The sequence below is a fragment of the Mercenaria mercenaria genome, chromosome 10 (assembly GCF_021730395.1).
Source record: "Mercenaria mercenaria strain notata chromosome 10, MADL_Memer_1, whole genome shotgun sequence".
NCBI classification, from domain to species: Eukaryota; Metazoa; Mollusca; class Bivalvia; order Venerida; family Veneridae; genus Mercenaria; species Mercenaria mercenaria.
The window spans coordinates 1,123,545-1,141,053 of NC_069370.1; the positions used below are offsets into that span (position 1 = coordinate 1,123,545).

General features: G+C 35.0%; 1 protein-coding gene across 3 annotated transcripts; it reads left to right on the forward strand.

The window, feature by feature from the left end:
- The first annotated feature begins 735 nt into the window (after nucleotides 1-735).
- LOC123559940 (ataxin-7-like protein 3) lies at nucleotides 736-16,772 on the forward strand. 3 transcript variants are annotated; one of them, XM_045352112.2, is made up of 12 exons: nucleotides 736-874; nucleotides 1,894-2,009; nucleotides 2,335-2,351; nucleotides 2,547-2,739; nucleotides 7,482-7,570; nucleotides 8,357-8,440; nucleotides 9,806-9,895; nucleotides 10,201-10,226; nucleotides 11,048-11,091; nucleotides 11,508-11,576; nucleotides 11,957-12,099; nucleotides 13,322-16,772. In XM_045352112.2, exons 1-12 carry the CDS (start codon nucleotides 824-826, stop codon nucleotides 13,462-13,464), a joined length of 1,065 nt encoding a protein of 354 aa, XP_045208047.2. In that variant the 5' UTR covers nucleotides 736-823; the 3' UTR covers nucleotides 13,465-16,772. The 3 variants fall into 3 exon arrangements, with proteins under 3 accessions (XP_045208047.2, XP_045208048.2, XP_045208049.2); XM_045352113.2 differs by lacking the exon at nucleotides 736-874 and adding an exon at nucleotides 979-1,107; XM_045352114.2 differs by lacking the exon at nucleotides 736-874 and adding an exon at nucleotides 980-1,112.
- The last annotated feature ends 737 nt before the right edge of the window (nucleotides 16,773-17,509 follow it).

Below are 17,509 nucleotides of genomic sequence, written 5' to 3' on the forward strand. Positions count from 1 at the left end.
TGACCCATTCTAAAAATATGGAGTAGCTAAATAGATAACAGTTCATTAGGGCAACATATTTAAATGTTACACAAATTGTTTGACATAGTACAATAGAGATTACATTATCTATGCTGTTTTAACAAAAGAGATAAAATATGACTTATACATCGGTGAACTTGTACAGTTTATATAACCTACCACCCCTACATAGTTCGGTTAGTTAATTGTTCCGATAACTGACCAGTCACGTGACATAACTGGACACTGGTGAGGGTGCCTAAGGGTAATTGAAACTTCCGCCTACGACATAATGACATCAACTCTCAAAATGATACCTGAAAAAAAAGAAAAAAAAAGACGTTGATGATCTCGAAGAAATAAACGTAGATTAAGATCTAGCCTGCTAAAAGATAGCCTGTTTTCGAGCTGCTTATTTTAAACTAAAACAGTTTACCATATATCTTGACTAGATTATTATGCTTCAAAGCAGCAGTCTGAACGGAAATTCAATCTGAGAGAAATAGTAGTTGTATTGAAGGGTTGGTAGATCTAATAAAGGAAATTTAGGCCTATGCCTTTAATTTAGTTTTGAAAAAAGACACTAGATCTATTTTTAAATCCTTTTGTTTCTGTAATTACAAAGATTCCTTCTAAATGGGTTACATGTATTGCATGACGTGGGATCTTTAATTTTTGTTGAATTTTGCATTTAGCAAGTCGTTAGTTTATTTCGTGCAGAGCAGATTTCTCGAGCATTTTTAACACATTGCGCTGAAATCAAGGGGAGTAATTTTGTAACTTCCGGTTTATTTATTTGTCTTTTTTTTTTTCATAGTTTGACATGGAAATAAACGCACCAGAGGATGGTGAGAGCAGTGCAGATTTAGCTGAGGTATTGACAGATTGAATCATTTTATCTGCATGGAAAATGCAACCGACTTATCTACAGTATTTAAGAAAGGAAGGATCTTGACACTTCCCCTATTCTAAATGGGGTGGGTGGGGTAATCCAGATTAAACAACTTGTAAACAAATAGCGGCAAGGAATTCTAAAGCCGTTTAAATCACAGACGATGGCATTTCTGCAAAAACTATCATATCTGAATGTTGGAGGAATACTTAAATGTGATGTATTGACAATGTCAGCTGGCATTTTTTTTTTCAGGCATGAGGGACATTCAAAACCAATGTAGTAGACCTACAATACAGATTGGCCTTTCGACTGTCATTAAAGGAATAACGTTATATTTAATATCTGATCAGTATACACAGACTGTTAACACTATCAGTGATGGTTAGAATGGTAGAACCAACTTATTATGAACATATGATTACCTTAAGTTTGGTCTTTCTTTATTTTCCTTCTAATCTGAGAAAGGGCAAAAAAACAACATATTATTTATAGGGGAATGGGGCCCATATTCGGCCCCAAAAACAGCCAAACGAGTGCTCTGGGTGGAGTAAAAAAATTTCAAGCACTAACTTAGCATTGTTGATGATATGTTTTTTCCTTGGGATTCGTGTCACATCGACACAGTTTGTGTCGATCATGATATGGCAGATTTACAAGATTTTGGTGATGGAGGAACATCCGAGGTGCCACTGCAGCCGTTATTTTATACAAGGGCAGGCAATCTGGATAGCATAAGCCAGCTAGATGGCACATCGGTGTAGTCTGATCATGATCTGCACTGTTTGCCATTCAGTCAGTATCAAAGTTTTATTAAGCACCCCTTTTCACAGTTAATGGTACTGTTCAGATTGAAAGATGGCCAAGTTCATTATAGAAATTTAGCAGGGTAAGACTTCACCTGCAGAAGAAATTTTCACCCCATGATATTTTAATGCTAAGTGTTCTATAGTCTTAATGTGAAACAGATTTGATAACGGAGATGTTTTTCACTTTTTCAGGATGAGTTGATAACTGTGATGAATGACATAATTGATGATGTCACACTCGGGCTTTGTTTTGAAGTGCACCGATCTAGTAAACTTGGAACACTTTTCCTGGGCGATACTGATCCGCAGTAAGTTACTGAGATATAAGTATCAACAAGAATATTGTCTGTAATATGAAATAATAAAGGTGTGCAAAATGGTAAAATTTATAGTACATGTGACATAAGCTGTATCACACTATGCAAGCTTTGACCAACAACATGGATATAAGCTTTAACGAATACTTTTCTGGTAAGATGAACACTAATCATCTCTAATAGATCTACAACTGTGGCGAGAAATCAAGTATTTACCACCAGATATTGAAGAATTTGTTACTGTTAAGTTTGGAATGATAAGTTGTACTTATTTGAGAGAAATTTTAAAGTACAGTTACTTTTTTATATTTTTCAGGTCACAGGTTGAACATGGTAAGTTTATTAATACTTTTAACATTTCAGTTTGTTGTTGCTTCAATGTTAAGGAAATAATTTCTTGGCATTTCAAACTAAGCTTTACTCTGTAACTCTACATATACTCTTAAATCTTTCACCTGCATTTTGTGAAAAGCTGATGTAGCTAAAATTTAAATGTATCTATGCATTGTTTTTTATTCCATCCTTTAGCAATTGTGGACCGTCCAGGTGTTGATGTATTTGGAAACCCACCTGCGAAGAAACAGTTAGAATGTGTGTGTCCAAACTGCCAGAGAAATCTTGCCGCATCAAGATTTGCTCCACATCTTGAAAAATGTATGGGCATGGGAAGAAACAGTTCCAGGATTGCTAGTCGCAGATCACAGAAAGTGTTGAAAGACAGGTAAATGTGAATGTAATAATTGTGTTCTTAAAGCTACCAGGTATATACAACAGCTAGCTGCTTACAAAGTGTTGAAAGACAGGTAAATGTAACAGTTGTGTTCTTGGAGTTGCCTGGTTACACAATGTTTGTACATTTTGACTTATATTAAGTGTTGTTATATTTTCTGGTCCTTTGGTGTCCATTCAGTGTTTATGGTTTGGCTAAAATAGCGTTCCGCTTAAGCAGATGCTAAGGTGTGTTGCCCATTTCAGACTCAATCAAACTTAGTCTGCTATTAGTTTTGCTTGGTTGTCTTCTATGCTTATGCTCCTAAAAGATATACATTGAATACATTGCATTACACTAGATTGGATATTGAAGAGGAATCAGTAATACAATCAGAATCTGCAATATAGTGACATTTTCTATTTCTTCATATAGGCAAAGAACTTCAGTTTCACAAACTGGAAATGATGTAATGTTGATGTACCAGAATGCTACCCTGAACAATTGCACATACAACAGGGTTGCCAGCAGTCTTGAAAAGTCAGGGAAATTGGTTTCTTTTTCAAGGTCAGGCAATTGTCAGGGAATTTTAAAATTTGGTCAGTGAAAAATGAAAATCCTGGAAAGTCAGGGAAAAGTCAGGGAAAAACGATTTCAAAGCTCGAAGAAGTTAATCATTTTAAACTTTTGTGGCTATAGCAGTCTTCAAGCATTAAATTTAAGTAATTAAAAACAAAGTTTAATGATGTAATACTGTAACATGCATTTAATTTGTTTAAATCCCCCATTTTTCTTTAAACACTGATTTTGCTTGAAGACTGAAAGGCTTTGCAACCCTTGCCTCCAGAGCTAACCAACATTTTTTTGTTATTTTGTAGGAAAGTGACACATGAAGAGAGCCTACAACTAACATTATTCTAATACACTTTTTTTGTCGTAGGTACTCCAGGTGTTTTCTGTTTGTTAAATAATATCATAACATACACATCTAAGTACATTGTTGATGGCATGTATTATAAACAAGTTACTATTTCAGGCACTTCCCTACTAGCATGACAAAACTAACCAACTAACCAATAATGAGTAGTAAACAGCCATCTTTCAATGACAGTTGGCTGACAGACATTGAGTTTAAGAGTTGGGTAGGAAAAGATCCAAAAAATGTGAATAAAGCAAGATGTGTTATTTGTGGTGGAGGGTCATTTTCATTAGGAAACATTGGCAAACAGGCTCTAAAGAGCCATGCAAAAGGAAAGAGACATATTGAAAAACTTTGCTTAATTACAAAGATTAAGAAAGAAAAAACTATGCTGTCACATCTTGAAAAGTTGAAAACTCGGCTGCAACAGCAACAGTTACTAGTGCAGAAGGGGGATCCGGCCAGACAACAACAACAAGTGCCGAGTTACCAGACCAAACAACACCATTGCTTGAAATCCCACCTCCGCCTGCAGAACAGCCGAGCACCATCACACGGCCAATATCACAGTGGACTCTTAAAGAAGAGACATTGAAAGCTGAGGTTTTGTGGGCTATGAAAACACTTATTTCCAAGTATTCTACCAGTTCCTGTCAAGGAAATAATGAGCTGTTCTGTGCTATGTTCCCAGATAGTGACATTGCCAAGCAATTTCAATGCAGCAAAACCAAGTGTTCCTATCTAATTAGTTATGGACTAGCCCCATTCTACCATGACAAACTTCTGCAACAATTACAGGTACCTGAAAACAAGTATGTTATTTCATTTGATGAATCATTGAACAAAGCTTTGCAACAGGAGCAAATGGATATGCTGGTTCGAATTTGGGATTGTAACATTAATAGGGTACAAACAAGATATTTCAATTCCCAGTTTCTTGGCCACACCAGAGCATCAGACCTTGTAACCAACTTCAAGAGTGGAATACAAGCCTTGAGATACTCCAACCTGTTGCAAATTTCAATGGATGGACCAGCCACTAACTGGAAGTTCTTTGATGAAATTACGAAGGATCGAGAACTAGAGGACTCTAGTATGCCTGGTCTTCTGAATTTAGGTTCATGTGGACTTCATGTTGTGCATGGAAGTTTTAAGACTGGTGCCTCTGCCACTGGTTGGGAGCTTGACAGCTTATTGAGATCACTTTGGTACGTGTTTGAAGATTCTCCAGCAAGAAGAGAAGATTATGAATCTATAAGTGAATCAGGAGTGTTTCCATTACGATTCTGTTCAACAAGATGGCTAGAGGACATTCCTGTAGCTGAATGAGCGATTGAGATTTGGCCAGGAGTTGTAAAATATGTACGGAAGATCTCAAGTAGAGCAAAGAGCAAAATTCCTTCCATAAGCTCATTCCAGAAGCTCACGAAACATGTCCAAGATCCTCTTACTATTGCCAAGTTGTAGTTTTTTGTGAATGTGGCTCAAACCTTGCAACCATTCCTGAAAAAAATCCAAAGTGACAATCCAATGCTGCCATTCTTGGCAGAAGAGCTGTATTCATTACTGAAGATGATTCTGGAGAGGTTCATCAAGCCAGAGGTCTTGGAAAAAGCAAACACTAAAGCAAAACTTGCAAACATAGATGTGATGGCTTCTGAAAATGTTGTACATCCAAAACGTGTGGAAATAGGCTTCGCATCAATGCAGCATCTGAGAAAAGCAGAAAGAGAGAAGCTAGTTAGTGATCTACAAGTTCTTGCTTTCAGAAAAGAATGCATGCTGTTTCTGCAGAAGTTGTGCATGAAATTACTAGAAAGATGTCCTCTGAAATATTCAGTTGTGAGGTATTTGGTGTCCATTAACCCAAATCATATGGCAAAGCACCCAGATTCAGCAAAACAAATGTTCAGGAAGTTGCTACAGTGTCTACTTGATAACAGACTTAGAGATGCGAAATGTTGTGACATTGTTATGCAACAATATCAAAAATGGTTGTCAGTCATTGAAAGTGAGAAGAAGGAAGTGTATGAATCCTATAGAATGGACAACAAGGATGGTATCGATGTACTGTTCCATAAGGATATTGGCATGAAGGCTGAATACAGTGAGTTATTCAGTGTTGTGAAAGACATGCTCCTTCTGTCTCATGGCCAGTCATCTGTTGAAAGGGGATTCTCAGACAATAAGGAGCTGTTGAAAGTGAACATGAATGAACATACCCTCATCACATACAGAAGAGCCTATGCTGGTCTTAAAAGTCAAGACAAGCCTATCCATGAGTGCATCAGTAAAGAATTACTACAGAGCTGCAAGCATGCATATCATAGGTACAAGACTCATGTGCAAGAAACAAAGGTAGAAGACGAGAAGAAGCAAAAAGAAAAGGAAAGAGAAGAAACTCAAAAGCAGCTGGATGAAGCAAAGAAGAGAACAGCAAGTTTGAAGAAAATGGCAGAAAAATTAGTTGCTGAAGCTGATGAACTGGCCAAACAAGCTGAAACCAAAAACAATCTGCAGTTATTGGTGAAATCAAATGCTCTGAGGGATAAGTCACATGGAAAGAGAAAAGAGATGGATGATGAAATGAAAAATGTTGAAAGTCTTGAAAAGAAACTGAGGAACTGATTGAAAGTATTTATAATGTACAAGTATATCATGGGATCGCTCTAGCCATACATCTTGGCAGTAATGCCTTCAGTTCATCTTCACAGGATAGAAAATGTGAAATGTCAGTTTGTCAGTCTTGCCATTTCTGTGTATGTCTTATAATGTAGAGATGAATAGTTTTCCGTTACTAACACAATATTTTCTAGTCATGAATATTGTGAAAACTCTTTTTGTTATTAACTATGCTTTATTGTTTTTTTTGCCACAAAGAAAGTGTGCCTTAAGAATTATGCCTTGCAGATATGCTTCAAATGATCTTGTTATTATCAATGCTTTATTGTTATGCCACTAGGAAACTATTTAAAGATCTTGGATTTTGAGAGAGATGTTTTGCCAATAGGATTCCAATAGTCTTGCTACTACAGTATTAGTCATGATGCTTTATTGTTTTTGCCACAGTGACTAGGACACTGTATATTAAGAGATCTTGGATTTTGAGAGTGATGCTTTGTCAATATGATTCCAATGGTCTTGCTATTAGTCATGGTGTTTTATTGCTTTTGCCTCTAGGAAACTGTATGATAACAGATCTTGGATTTTTGAGAATGATATTTTGCTAATACTAGCAGGGTTCCAATGGTCTTGTTATTAACCATACTTTATTGTTTTTACCATGAGGAAAGTGTACCTTAAATGATGTTAGATTTTTGATAGTTACATGTCTTGCAAAGATGCTTTTGATATGTATCTCTTAATAATTAGGTTTCACTGACCAATAGTCACAATTATGTTTCATTGACTTGACCACCAAACAGTCATACAAGAAAGAAAACCGTGTTTATTATCATTGTGTTTGATGTTTATGTTTAATATATTGGAAAATAAATACAAAACATTTGGAAAAAAAATAATGGGAGGATTGGACGGCTATAGGGGAGGTCAGGAAGCCGTTCAAATGTTTGGCGGTTTTGGTCAGTGAAAAACATGAATTGGTCAGGGAAAAGTCAGGGAAAAGTCAGGGAATTTTATCCACCCAGATTGCTGGCAACCCTGTACAAATGCCGGCGTCTGATTGGTAGTAATGTTAAAACAAAAAGATAAAAAGATATTTCTGAAATTCATATACAGTATTGTTAATATCACTGTTACCACAGATTTATACAAAATACAAACTCAATATTCAGTCAGTATATTCTTGTAGAATAATTGTGCTTTTGTCTTACAGACTGGGACAAGATCCATTAAAACATGACAGTGGGGAGAGTGATGATGATTATAATGATGCAGACTGGTCCATGTACCCTGATAAGAAAAGTAGGTGCATTTTGTACTTTTTCTTTTTTTTCTGCTATCAGAGGATTTGTATTACAAACAAGGTGCAAAAAAGTTCCCCACGTGTATCCAGTAGCCTCTAACATGAATGTAAGGTGGAGGACGTCTGACCGTAGACATATTGTCTCCAGTCTATCATCAATGCGAACATGCAACTCTCACTGTTTTCAGTCTTTTTCTTTAAAACTGCAAAACCAAGAGCTTAAATATTTATTTGGCTTGTAGCATTGTCTAGTGGTCCTCTACCAAAGTTTCTCAAATTACGTCCCTGGGGTTACAATTGGCCCTGCCCCTTGGTTCACTTGTTTTACATGGGCATATAGAAGATTTTTTTTTTTTAAAAACATCCTTCTGTAAAACCGTAAGAGCCAGAGCTTAAATATTTGGCATGTAGGATTGTGTAGTAGTCTCCTACCAAGTTTGTTCAAATTTTGCACCAATGCAGGGGTTCACTTTTCTAAAACCTCAAAGCCTACAGCTTAGATATTTGTCATATATTATTGCGTAGAGATCCTCTACCAAGAAATTTTGTACCCATTTTGTCAGGTGAATGATATAGGGCAATTATGGCTCTCTTGTTTTAATTTCACTTCTGCTTGGCAAGATGTAGCCTTTTTGTGTCGAATAGCCATACAATCGATCTTATTCATTCATTCAAATCTGCATCATTGCATAGTCTGAAACAGTCATGATCTAAAAGTAACAGTTGTACAAAGTCACAAAATCTTTTGTATAAGTTAAACAATTTAACTTCTTACTTGTTTGCAGTTAAAAAGTTAAGGAAGGAAAAAAGAAGCAATTCTCCAAGACGACACAAAAATTCACGTTTGAAGAATGGATCAGCATTAGCGGGTAAATTAATCTCCTTGTCAAAACATTTAAAACTCAGACTCACTTGTCACAGTGTTCTGGTTATGTTGAAGAAATTTTGAAGTCCTGTGTGAATTCCTTGAAGTGAATATCATATTTTCAATTGAATTCATATGCATTTACAGTTATGAGGAAGTGAAAAAAAACTCAATTGTGTTGACATGAAAAAATTGTCTCCTGGCAAAAGTGATGGGAATGTTAAGACATGATCATGTGCTGCAAAGTCACGCCTTTGTCTCTTTTCAAACATGACTGAGTTTATAATATTTATTTCTGTTTAAAGCTACAGTTGTACTTTATTTAAAAGGTGACAATTACTTTGAAATACAGTAGTAAGGTTGCTTTTTAGCTCATCTGATTTTTTGAAAAAAAATGATGAGTTATTGTCATCACTTGAGCGGTTGTCGGCGTCGGCGTCGGCGTCGGCGTCGGCGTTGCCTGGTTAAGTTTTATGTTTAGGTCAGCTTTTTTCCTAAACTAAACTTGGAATACTTGTTCACCATCATAAGCAGACCCTGTACATCAAGAAACATAACTCCATCTTGCTTTTTGCAAGATTTATTGCCCCTTTTGGACTTAGAAAATCAGTTTTCTTGGTTAAGTTTTATGTTTAGGTCAACTTTCCTCCTAAACTATCAAAGCTATTGCTTTGAAACTTGGAATACTTGTTCACCATCATAAGCAGACCCTGTACATCAAGAAACATAACTCCATCTTGCTTTTTGCAAGATTTATTGCCCCTTTTGGACTTAGAAAATCAGTTTTCTTGGTTAAGTTTTATGTTTAGGTCAACTTTTCTCCTAAACTATCAAAGCTATTGCTTTGAAACTTGGAATACTTGTTCACCATCATAAGCAGACCCTGTACAGCAAGCAACATAACTCCATCCTGCCTTTTGCAATAATTATTGCCCCTTTTGGACTTAGTAAATCATTTTCTTGGTTGAGTATTATGTTTAAGTCAACTTTTCTCATAAACTATCAAAGCTATTGCTGTAAAACTTGCAACAGTTTTTCACCATCATAAGTGGACACTGTACATCAAGAAACATAATTCTATCCTGCTTTTTGCAAGAATGATGGCCCTTTTTAGACTTAGAAAATCATGGGTAGGACAATATTTCTATTACACAAAAAAAATCAGATGAGCGTCAGCACCCGCAAGGCGGTGCTCTTGTTTAAATTTGAGCCACCGTAAATAAGAGTTCGTATAAACTGATCTGATTTCTTGAATGGAAAAGAACTATGATGATGTCAGTCTGCTTTAACTGTCTTTGCACCAGACTTGTTACCCTATGTTTAGTCTTTAGATAGAAGATTTAATTTGTTTTGTTTGACTGTATTTAAGAGTCAAGTCTTCATCTGTCAGAAATGGCGTACAAGCAGGAGAGGGCGGATACCCCGGATTCTATAGGTGGTTACGAGTACATGACACTAGGTAAACTATTCCTGGCTACATTTTTTATGTTCCTAACAGATTTACAGTTCTACATAATGTCTATGTAAAGCAATAATTTAATTTTCTTTGGTGCTTTTTTCAGTATGACTTAAACAAGCTGAAATTTTTATTATTTGATATTACTTTGTTTCCATTGTGAAAGTAAAAAAAAATGACATGACTGATAAACTGACTTAGCTTTAACATGATAAAGATGGCTGATACTTAATTGAATTAAAGTGTATATTTATAATTTAGTATGTTAAGCCAGATGTTTACTTAATGATTTTTTAAATTTATTTCAGAGGATAAAAAGACTTTATTAATGTCTGTAAGTAAACATCTTGTTTTCTCCAAAGTGCTATGAAAATAAGCATATAATATTCTCATATCTTGATGATAAGAGCAGTGGTCTGGTGTGTGGGTAGTTTGGTCGTGATAGGGCCACTCAATTGAAAAGATTTTAATGAACATGACCTATAGTTTGATAAATAAATCTGATCTGAATATAGGTAGAAATCTTAAGTTTTGTGTTTGTACTATGAAATGATATCTAGAAAAGAAATGCAGCGAGTACATTTACTGGTATGCAATTGCAATTTCTAATGGCAGGAATCACCTAACCCATATACATATGTCTAAGTTTGATAAACTAAATCTTAAAATGATCTGGCCAAACCAAAGAAAGGTTTTATTTTTCTGTTCCGATAGTATTTGTTGTCTTTAATATAGTACAATTTAGACGAGAACAGGGGTCTGTGTAGCTGAATTGTTAAAGTTATTGACTTCAAATTTCTAGTCCCTCATCACTTTCATGTGAGGAAACCATTCTACTGGCTTACAGAAGGTCAGTGGTTCTAGTTAGGTGTCCCCTAATGTCTGGAGGGGCACCTGGGATCTTCCTCTGCCATCAAAAGCTGTAAAATTGCTGTTTGACCTATAATTGAGTTGATGTGACGTTAAACCAAACAAAAATGAAACAGTACAATTTGATAACACTTGTGATGTCTAATTTTGCTGATCAAGTTTTGGACATTTACTTCTAGCAAGGCATTTAGATATCTTCCAGCAGACCCTTACTATGCGTATACAGATTTACTAGTCTAATGAGTACACAACACTTCTTGAAATGTCGCCCTATTATAATTTCAGACATGTGGAGTGATTTCTGGTCATACAAAGAAAATGTGCACTAGGTACTAGTATTGTATTTTTGTTTCCCCGTAGAGGATTAAGATTTGGACTACTCTGTTTGTACTTTCTGAAAATCCAGCTACTTCTTTCATTATTTTGTGAAATACATTCAGACTTTTACAGATCGTCACACTTGATAAATAGATATGCTTGATTTGAATTCCTTTTGGTTACAAGCAATTTATGGCTTTTGCATTTGAAAGAACTTACTTATTTTTATTCTGTTAATTTCTGAAAATTTATATTGTAATTGAACCATGTATTGGACAATACATATTTTCAAACGCTTGAATTAGATAACAGGTGACTGCTAAAATATACATTGATGATTAACAGTACAACAGTTCTCTAACATAAAGTGAATATATGTCCTCTATACGGTATCCTCTATATGGTAGAACAATTTTTTCCATTCCAGGTCCCATAAATGTCCCCAACATTCAGATGAACAGAGACGACAAGTCAGACATTTCTTGTTAGGAACAGGGTAAGTATATTCCAAGTTAACAGGACTTTTGATGAGTTGCTTTGAACGTTTTGTGAGGTATTGTCAATATGAATTGATCATTTTAAAAAAACTGTGACCAGTCCAAGGTGTTTCCATAACAATGGATTGTGCTTGTTATCAATTGCAAAAAGAGTGATTCAGATGAATTAGTATGAATGTAGGATAAACCCACAACCCCCATACGATAAATATAACTTTTTTTAAATGGAACGAATCGAAAATCTTAAGTTGGGCAGTTAGGGCTAGGATTGATTTTGTCTGGGAGGGATTTTGTCATATGTATTAAAGCTAAAATGCATATTGTATAGTAGTATGGATATTTTAAATATCAGATGAAATTTGATTGTGTGATATTGTAGATTACATGGTGATGATGATGATAATGTTGATATAGACACGTATGTAGATGGTGATAGTCAATCTCTACGAGAATCTCTACAGTGGGAGGCAGCGTCAAACACATCCTCGCCAACCGATTCTACATCTACAAATAACAGTAATAGTCAGTATACATTACCAGTTACTCTCAATTCAGTATAGATAATCATGTCGTGAGTTAGCTCTCTGGCCTCGTTATAACAAAGACATTATGAGTTCTGTTTGACAAAGAAGTAAATTTGAAACCAACACATTACATATGATTAAAATCGGTCATATAATATCTAAATGACTAAAATAATAAATTCTTTTTCACTTACAACAGCATACATTACACTGTCAAATCATGTAATTTCTTTGGATAATAATTTCATGGTTTTAGCCTTAACAGCTATTTCCTGGGGATATAAATTTTGTGGATTTCGACCTTTGAACTTGAAATGAATAAGAATTTTAAGACTTCACTTGGATTAAGGTGGTTCTGCATGTTTGATAAACTGGAAGTGATGGCGTAACATCATTTATCCGGATAACATAGAAAAAAGCCTGGATTCGGCGTACGGAAATGAAAATCATTTTATGAATGACATGTTATGTAATTCAAAATAATGGATTAAAACCAGCTTGAAATGTGCGGATCCATTTCATCATGAGCAAATATATCAAAAACAAGCACACAGACCTATACATTTTATTTCACCATATTATCAGTCATATGTTTATATACGACTGTGAGAAGTTTCATTAAAATCTACATTGTAGAAAAAAAAATGTTCGCGAAAATGTTATGAAAATTGTGATTTTCCCGTAGGCTCCCATTATGAGAACTTGCATGATGTCCTAATTTTTCAAATCAGTCTAGCAAAAAATCAAGCACATGACCCTATCTTTTTTATTTGCTGAATTTTCTAAGTATAATCGGAAGTTTTGAAAAATCGGGGTTTAATCAAATTCTGCATTCTAGAAAAATATTATTCAAATGTGCAGAACTACCTTAAATTTGGCACACATTAACATACTTGTGAAATCCATGAGAATTAATCCACCAAAAAAATTATTTATTTCCCAGTATGTTATACTTTGACAGTATCCAGTAAAGCTTTCAGATAGATGTAGAAAGTCCTTCAATATTTTCCTGAAACATGAAAATAATCGCACCCAGCAGTAGTGTCAAAGAAATGAATTTTATAATTCCTGAAGCTTTTATCTTTATAAAAGTTTCACTAAGTGTTTCCGTGAAAGTCTTTTGTAATAGTTTTTCTTTGTGAAAACTGATTGCAACCTTTCATTGAAATGTATTTCATGCAATAAATTGCATTGTACTAAATTTTTCTCTATCATTCCAGGTAATTCACACAGTAGTTCCAGAAAACGTCACGGAAAAAGTAGTTCCAAGTCATCAAAGAAAAGAAAGTTGGCAAAGTCTCATTCATATCATAGTTCCGTAGTGTCAAATAGTCAGTTACCTAATATGTATGAATTTGATTGATGTTTACATGTATTTTAGTTAATTTATTAAATTGCAATATTTAAATATTGTAGTGTTACTGGTAAAGAGTTGCTAATTTGCATAATTTATGCTATATTGTCAAAGGTGAAATATATCCCTATGGAACAAGTGCTTCTCCATTTAGGTTAATCAATGTCTGTAGGTTTGCAATATTGCTTGATCATTTTAAGCTTGACTAATGGAAGAACAAGTAGATCTATCTGACTTACCTGTTCGTCGGTATCTGCGTGATGCTGTCTGCAAGGCATCAGTGTATCGATTTGGTTATGTTTTTGTATGTAAGCTGGTATCTCGGTAACCACTTATGGGAGTACTTTGAAACTTCACACACTTATTCACTGTGATAAACTGACTTACATTGCTTTGGTTCAGTAACTGTTTCGCTTTTTTACAAAATTATGCCACTTTTTGGGTGTTCATATTTATTCATTTGACAAGGGTGTTGAATAGTCAAGCATTGCTGTCTTCTGACAGCTCTTATTAGCTCATCTGATTTTTTGAAAAAAAATGATAAGTTATTGTCATCACTTGAGCGGTTGTCGGCGTCGGCGTCAGCATCTGCATTGGCGTTGCCTTATTAAGTTTTATGTCTAGGTCAGCTTTTCTCCTAAACAATCAAAGCTATTGCTTTGAAACTTGGAATACTTGTTCACCATCATAAGCTGACCCTGTATAGCAAGAAACATAACTCCATCTTGCTTTTTGCAAGATTTATGGCCCCTTTTGTACTTAGAAAATATCAGATTTCTTGGTTAAGTTTTATGTTTAGGTCAACTTTTCTCCTAAACTATCAAAGCTATTGCTTTGAAACTTGGAATACTTGTTCACCATCATAAGCTGACCCTGTATAGCAAGAAACATAACTCCATCTTGCTTTTTGCAAGATTTATGGCCCCTTTTGTACTTAGAAAATATCAGATTTCTTGGTTAAGTTTTATGTTTAGGTCAACTTTTCTCCTAAACTATCAAAGCTATTGCTTTGAAACTTGGAATACTTGTTCACCATCATAAGCAGACCCTGTACATCAAGAAACATAACTCCATCTTGCTTTTTGCAAGATTTATTGCCCCTTTTGGACTTAGAAAATCAGTTTTCTTGGTTAAGTTTTATGTTTAGGTCAGCTTTTATCCTAAACTATCAAAGCTATTGCTTTAAAACTTGCAACACTTGTTCACCATCATAAGTTGACCCTGTACAGCAAGAAACATAACTCCATCCTGCTTTTTGCAAGATTTATGGCCCCTTTTGGACTTAGAAAATATCAGATTTCTTGGTTAAGTTTTATGTTTAGGTCAACTTTTTCTCTTAAACTATCAAAGCTATCGCTTTGAAACTTGCAACACTTGTTGACCATCATAAGCTGACCCTGTACAGCAAGCAACATAACTCCATCCTGCTTTTTGCAATAATTATTGCCCCTTTTGGACTTAGAAAATCATTTTCTTGGTTGAGTATTATGTTTAAATCGACTTTTCTCATAAACTATCAAAGCTATTGCTTTAAAACTTGCAACAGTTTTTCACCATCATAAGTGGACACTGAACATCAAGAAACATAACTCTATCCTGCTTTTTGCAAGAATGATGGCCCTTTTTAGACTTAGAAAATCATGGGTAGGACAATATTTCTATTACACAAAAAAAATCAGATGAGCGTCAGCACCCGCAAGGCGGTGCTCTTGTTTTTTTCAGGCATTAGAAGCCTTTTGAATCCCATGAGGTTGTCATTTTTACTTCACCATAAGAACATCTGATTAAAAGTTTATGGTGACCATTCAAGAAGTATGTAGTCAGAAACTCAGCCAAAGTATATGCTCTGTGTGGCAGTTGATTTGCAAATTAGTCCATAGTCTTTCATTTAAAGTGGCTGTTATCTTAACAGTCCATATTTGCATATCTGAAATACTTTGTAAAACTGATGCTCAAGCACAAAATGAAATAACCTTTTACTAAATTTCTAACATGAACTGGTCCATCATCCAATTTGGGCAGTACCACTTATTATTCGAAGGGGTGTTCACTGAAAAATTACTGACTGAATGGAGAACATGGTCTGCACTGGTCGCAAAGGCATAATCACATGCTGCCAGCAAGCTAAAGGTTAAAATGTGCTTTGATATTTTGTATACTTGTTTTATGTTTGTTTCTAAAGGGACCAGTATTATTTAAAAACGTGATAATGTAGAATCGTAATGGAAATAAGACTGATCTTCGGTATCTGCAATCAGAAATGTAAGTTAGTTTTTGTATGTTTAGAATGTATCGTTTGAGACAAAATTCTATACTTTATGTTTACAAGTGTCATATGCATATAAAGTTTTATGAAAAGAAATGTTGTAAGTAAGCCTTAAAGATAGTTATGTATATCATTAGAAAGGTCTCTCCAAAATACGCATTATTGCATCTATTTCTCTAAACAAACTTTTGACCTGTAACAACACTAGAAATGTGGCATCATTGAATTGTACAGTGAAATTACGCTCAAGGGGAAGTAACAAATTACTAACAATGACAAGAACCCGATTATTAAGTATTTGTGTACTGAAATCAGACTGGGTCAGTATGGTTACATGAAAATGAGATTAAGCCATTGTCATACTGATTTTAAGTTTGCAGCTAAACCTATCTTAATGGCCACCTGTTTAAAGCAAACACTTGCCTTAAGTTAAGCAGTATGTCAGCTCATTTCTCAAGTTTACTTTTTGTTCTAATTATATATTACCTGAAGTAGTCACCTACCTGTTGCAGTCTGATTAAGTTGCTCCAGTTGCTGGCTGCTTAACAGAATTAACTCGTGTAAAATCATCTTGTGAACTTAGGACTGGATCTTGTGAACTGTTGACAAGGTTCATGAACGGTTGACTAGATCTTGTAAACTTTCAACTATCTTATTAACTGTTGATTAGATTTTTTAAGCTATTGACTGGATCTTGTAAATTGTTGAATAGATTTTGTGAACTGTGGTTCAGGTCATGTGAACTATTGAATGGATCTTGTGAACTGTTGTATAGGTTGTATGAATTGATGACTAGATCTTGGTAAATGTTGGCGTGGTCATTTGAACTGTTGGCTACATCTAGTGTGTGAACTATTGACTAGATCTTGTGAATTATTAACTGGATATTGTGAATTATTGACTGGATATATCGACTAGATCTTGTAAACTGTTGGCTTGATCTTGTGAACTGTTGACTAGATCAGGAGAACTGATGACTAGATCTTGTAAACTGTTGGCTAGATCATGTGAACTGATGACCAGATTTTGTAAACTGTTTACTAGATCTTGTGAACTGAATCTTGTGAACTGATGCTAGATAGATCTTGTGAACTGTTATGATTATATGCAGTAGTATCTGGCTTGTTATTGTTATCCCATTATTGTTACAGTAATTGTCGGTGATAAAAATGCTAATAATAAAATATGTCAGAAGTTGTTCTTTATATCTTGTTGTATTACTGTATCCCCACATTTCCCTGTCTACCGGTATCTGTTACAAGTGTTATCAGGACTACTTATCAAGAACAACTGGTTGGATTTCAACTAAACTGTGTAGGAAAGTTCAGTATTTATTTGGGTTTTACAGCGCACAAACACAGTATAGGTTATATGGCGCCAAACAGGACTACAAATTTTGGTTTCACATCTCATTTACATCGAAATAAAAACATGAGGTATGGAATCAAAATTTGCATACCTGCTGGAATCACAGAGTTACAGCAAAACCAAGTGTTAAGACCCTATCAGTCGCCTCTTACGATCATGCAAGGGTAAGGCAGTGGTTCCAATTCTTTTCATACATAGATCATCCCAGAACCACATGGGGCAGGAAAGTTCAGTAACAAGGCTACTCCAGTGTAAGTTTTGGAGGTGTTAATGGTCATCATTTTTCAGTCCAGTTTAGCTGAACCATTATAATGCTTGTTTTTTCTCTGAAAACTTCATACAAATGAGAAGTATAAAGCCTAGTTACACATAATTTATGTGCTTTTTGATGGAGTTACCAGTTGCTTAAAGGTCTTGTTT

Bases quoted from the DNA above. Each gene is read 5' to 3' on its own strand.
- LOC123559940 (XM_045352114.2), top strand. From the start codon at position 1,056: ATGGCATTTCTGCAAAAACTATCATATCTGAATGTTGGAGGAATACTT. The intron at 2,740-7,481 runs GTAAATGTGAAT...TTTGTCTTACAG, and splicing joins CAGAAAGTGTTGAAAGACAG to ACTGGGACAAGATCCATTAA. The intron at 9,896-10,200 runs GTAAACTATTCC...AATTTATTTCAG, and splicing joins TTACGAGTACATGACACTAG to AGGATAAAAAGACTTTATTA.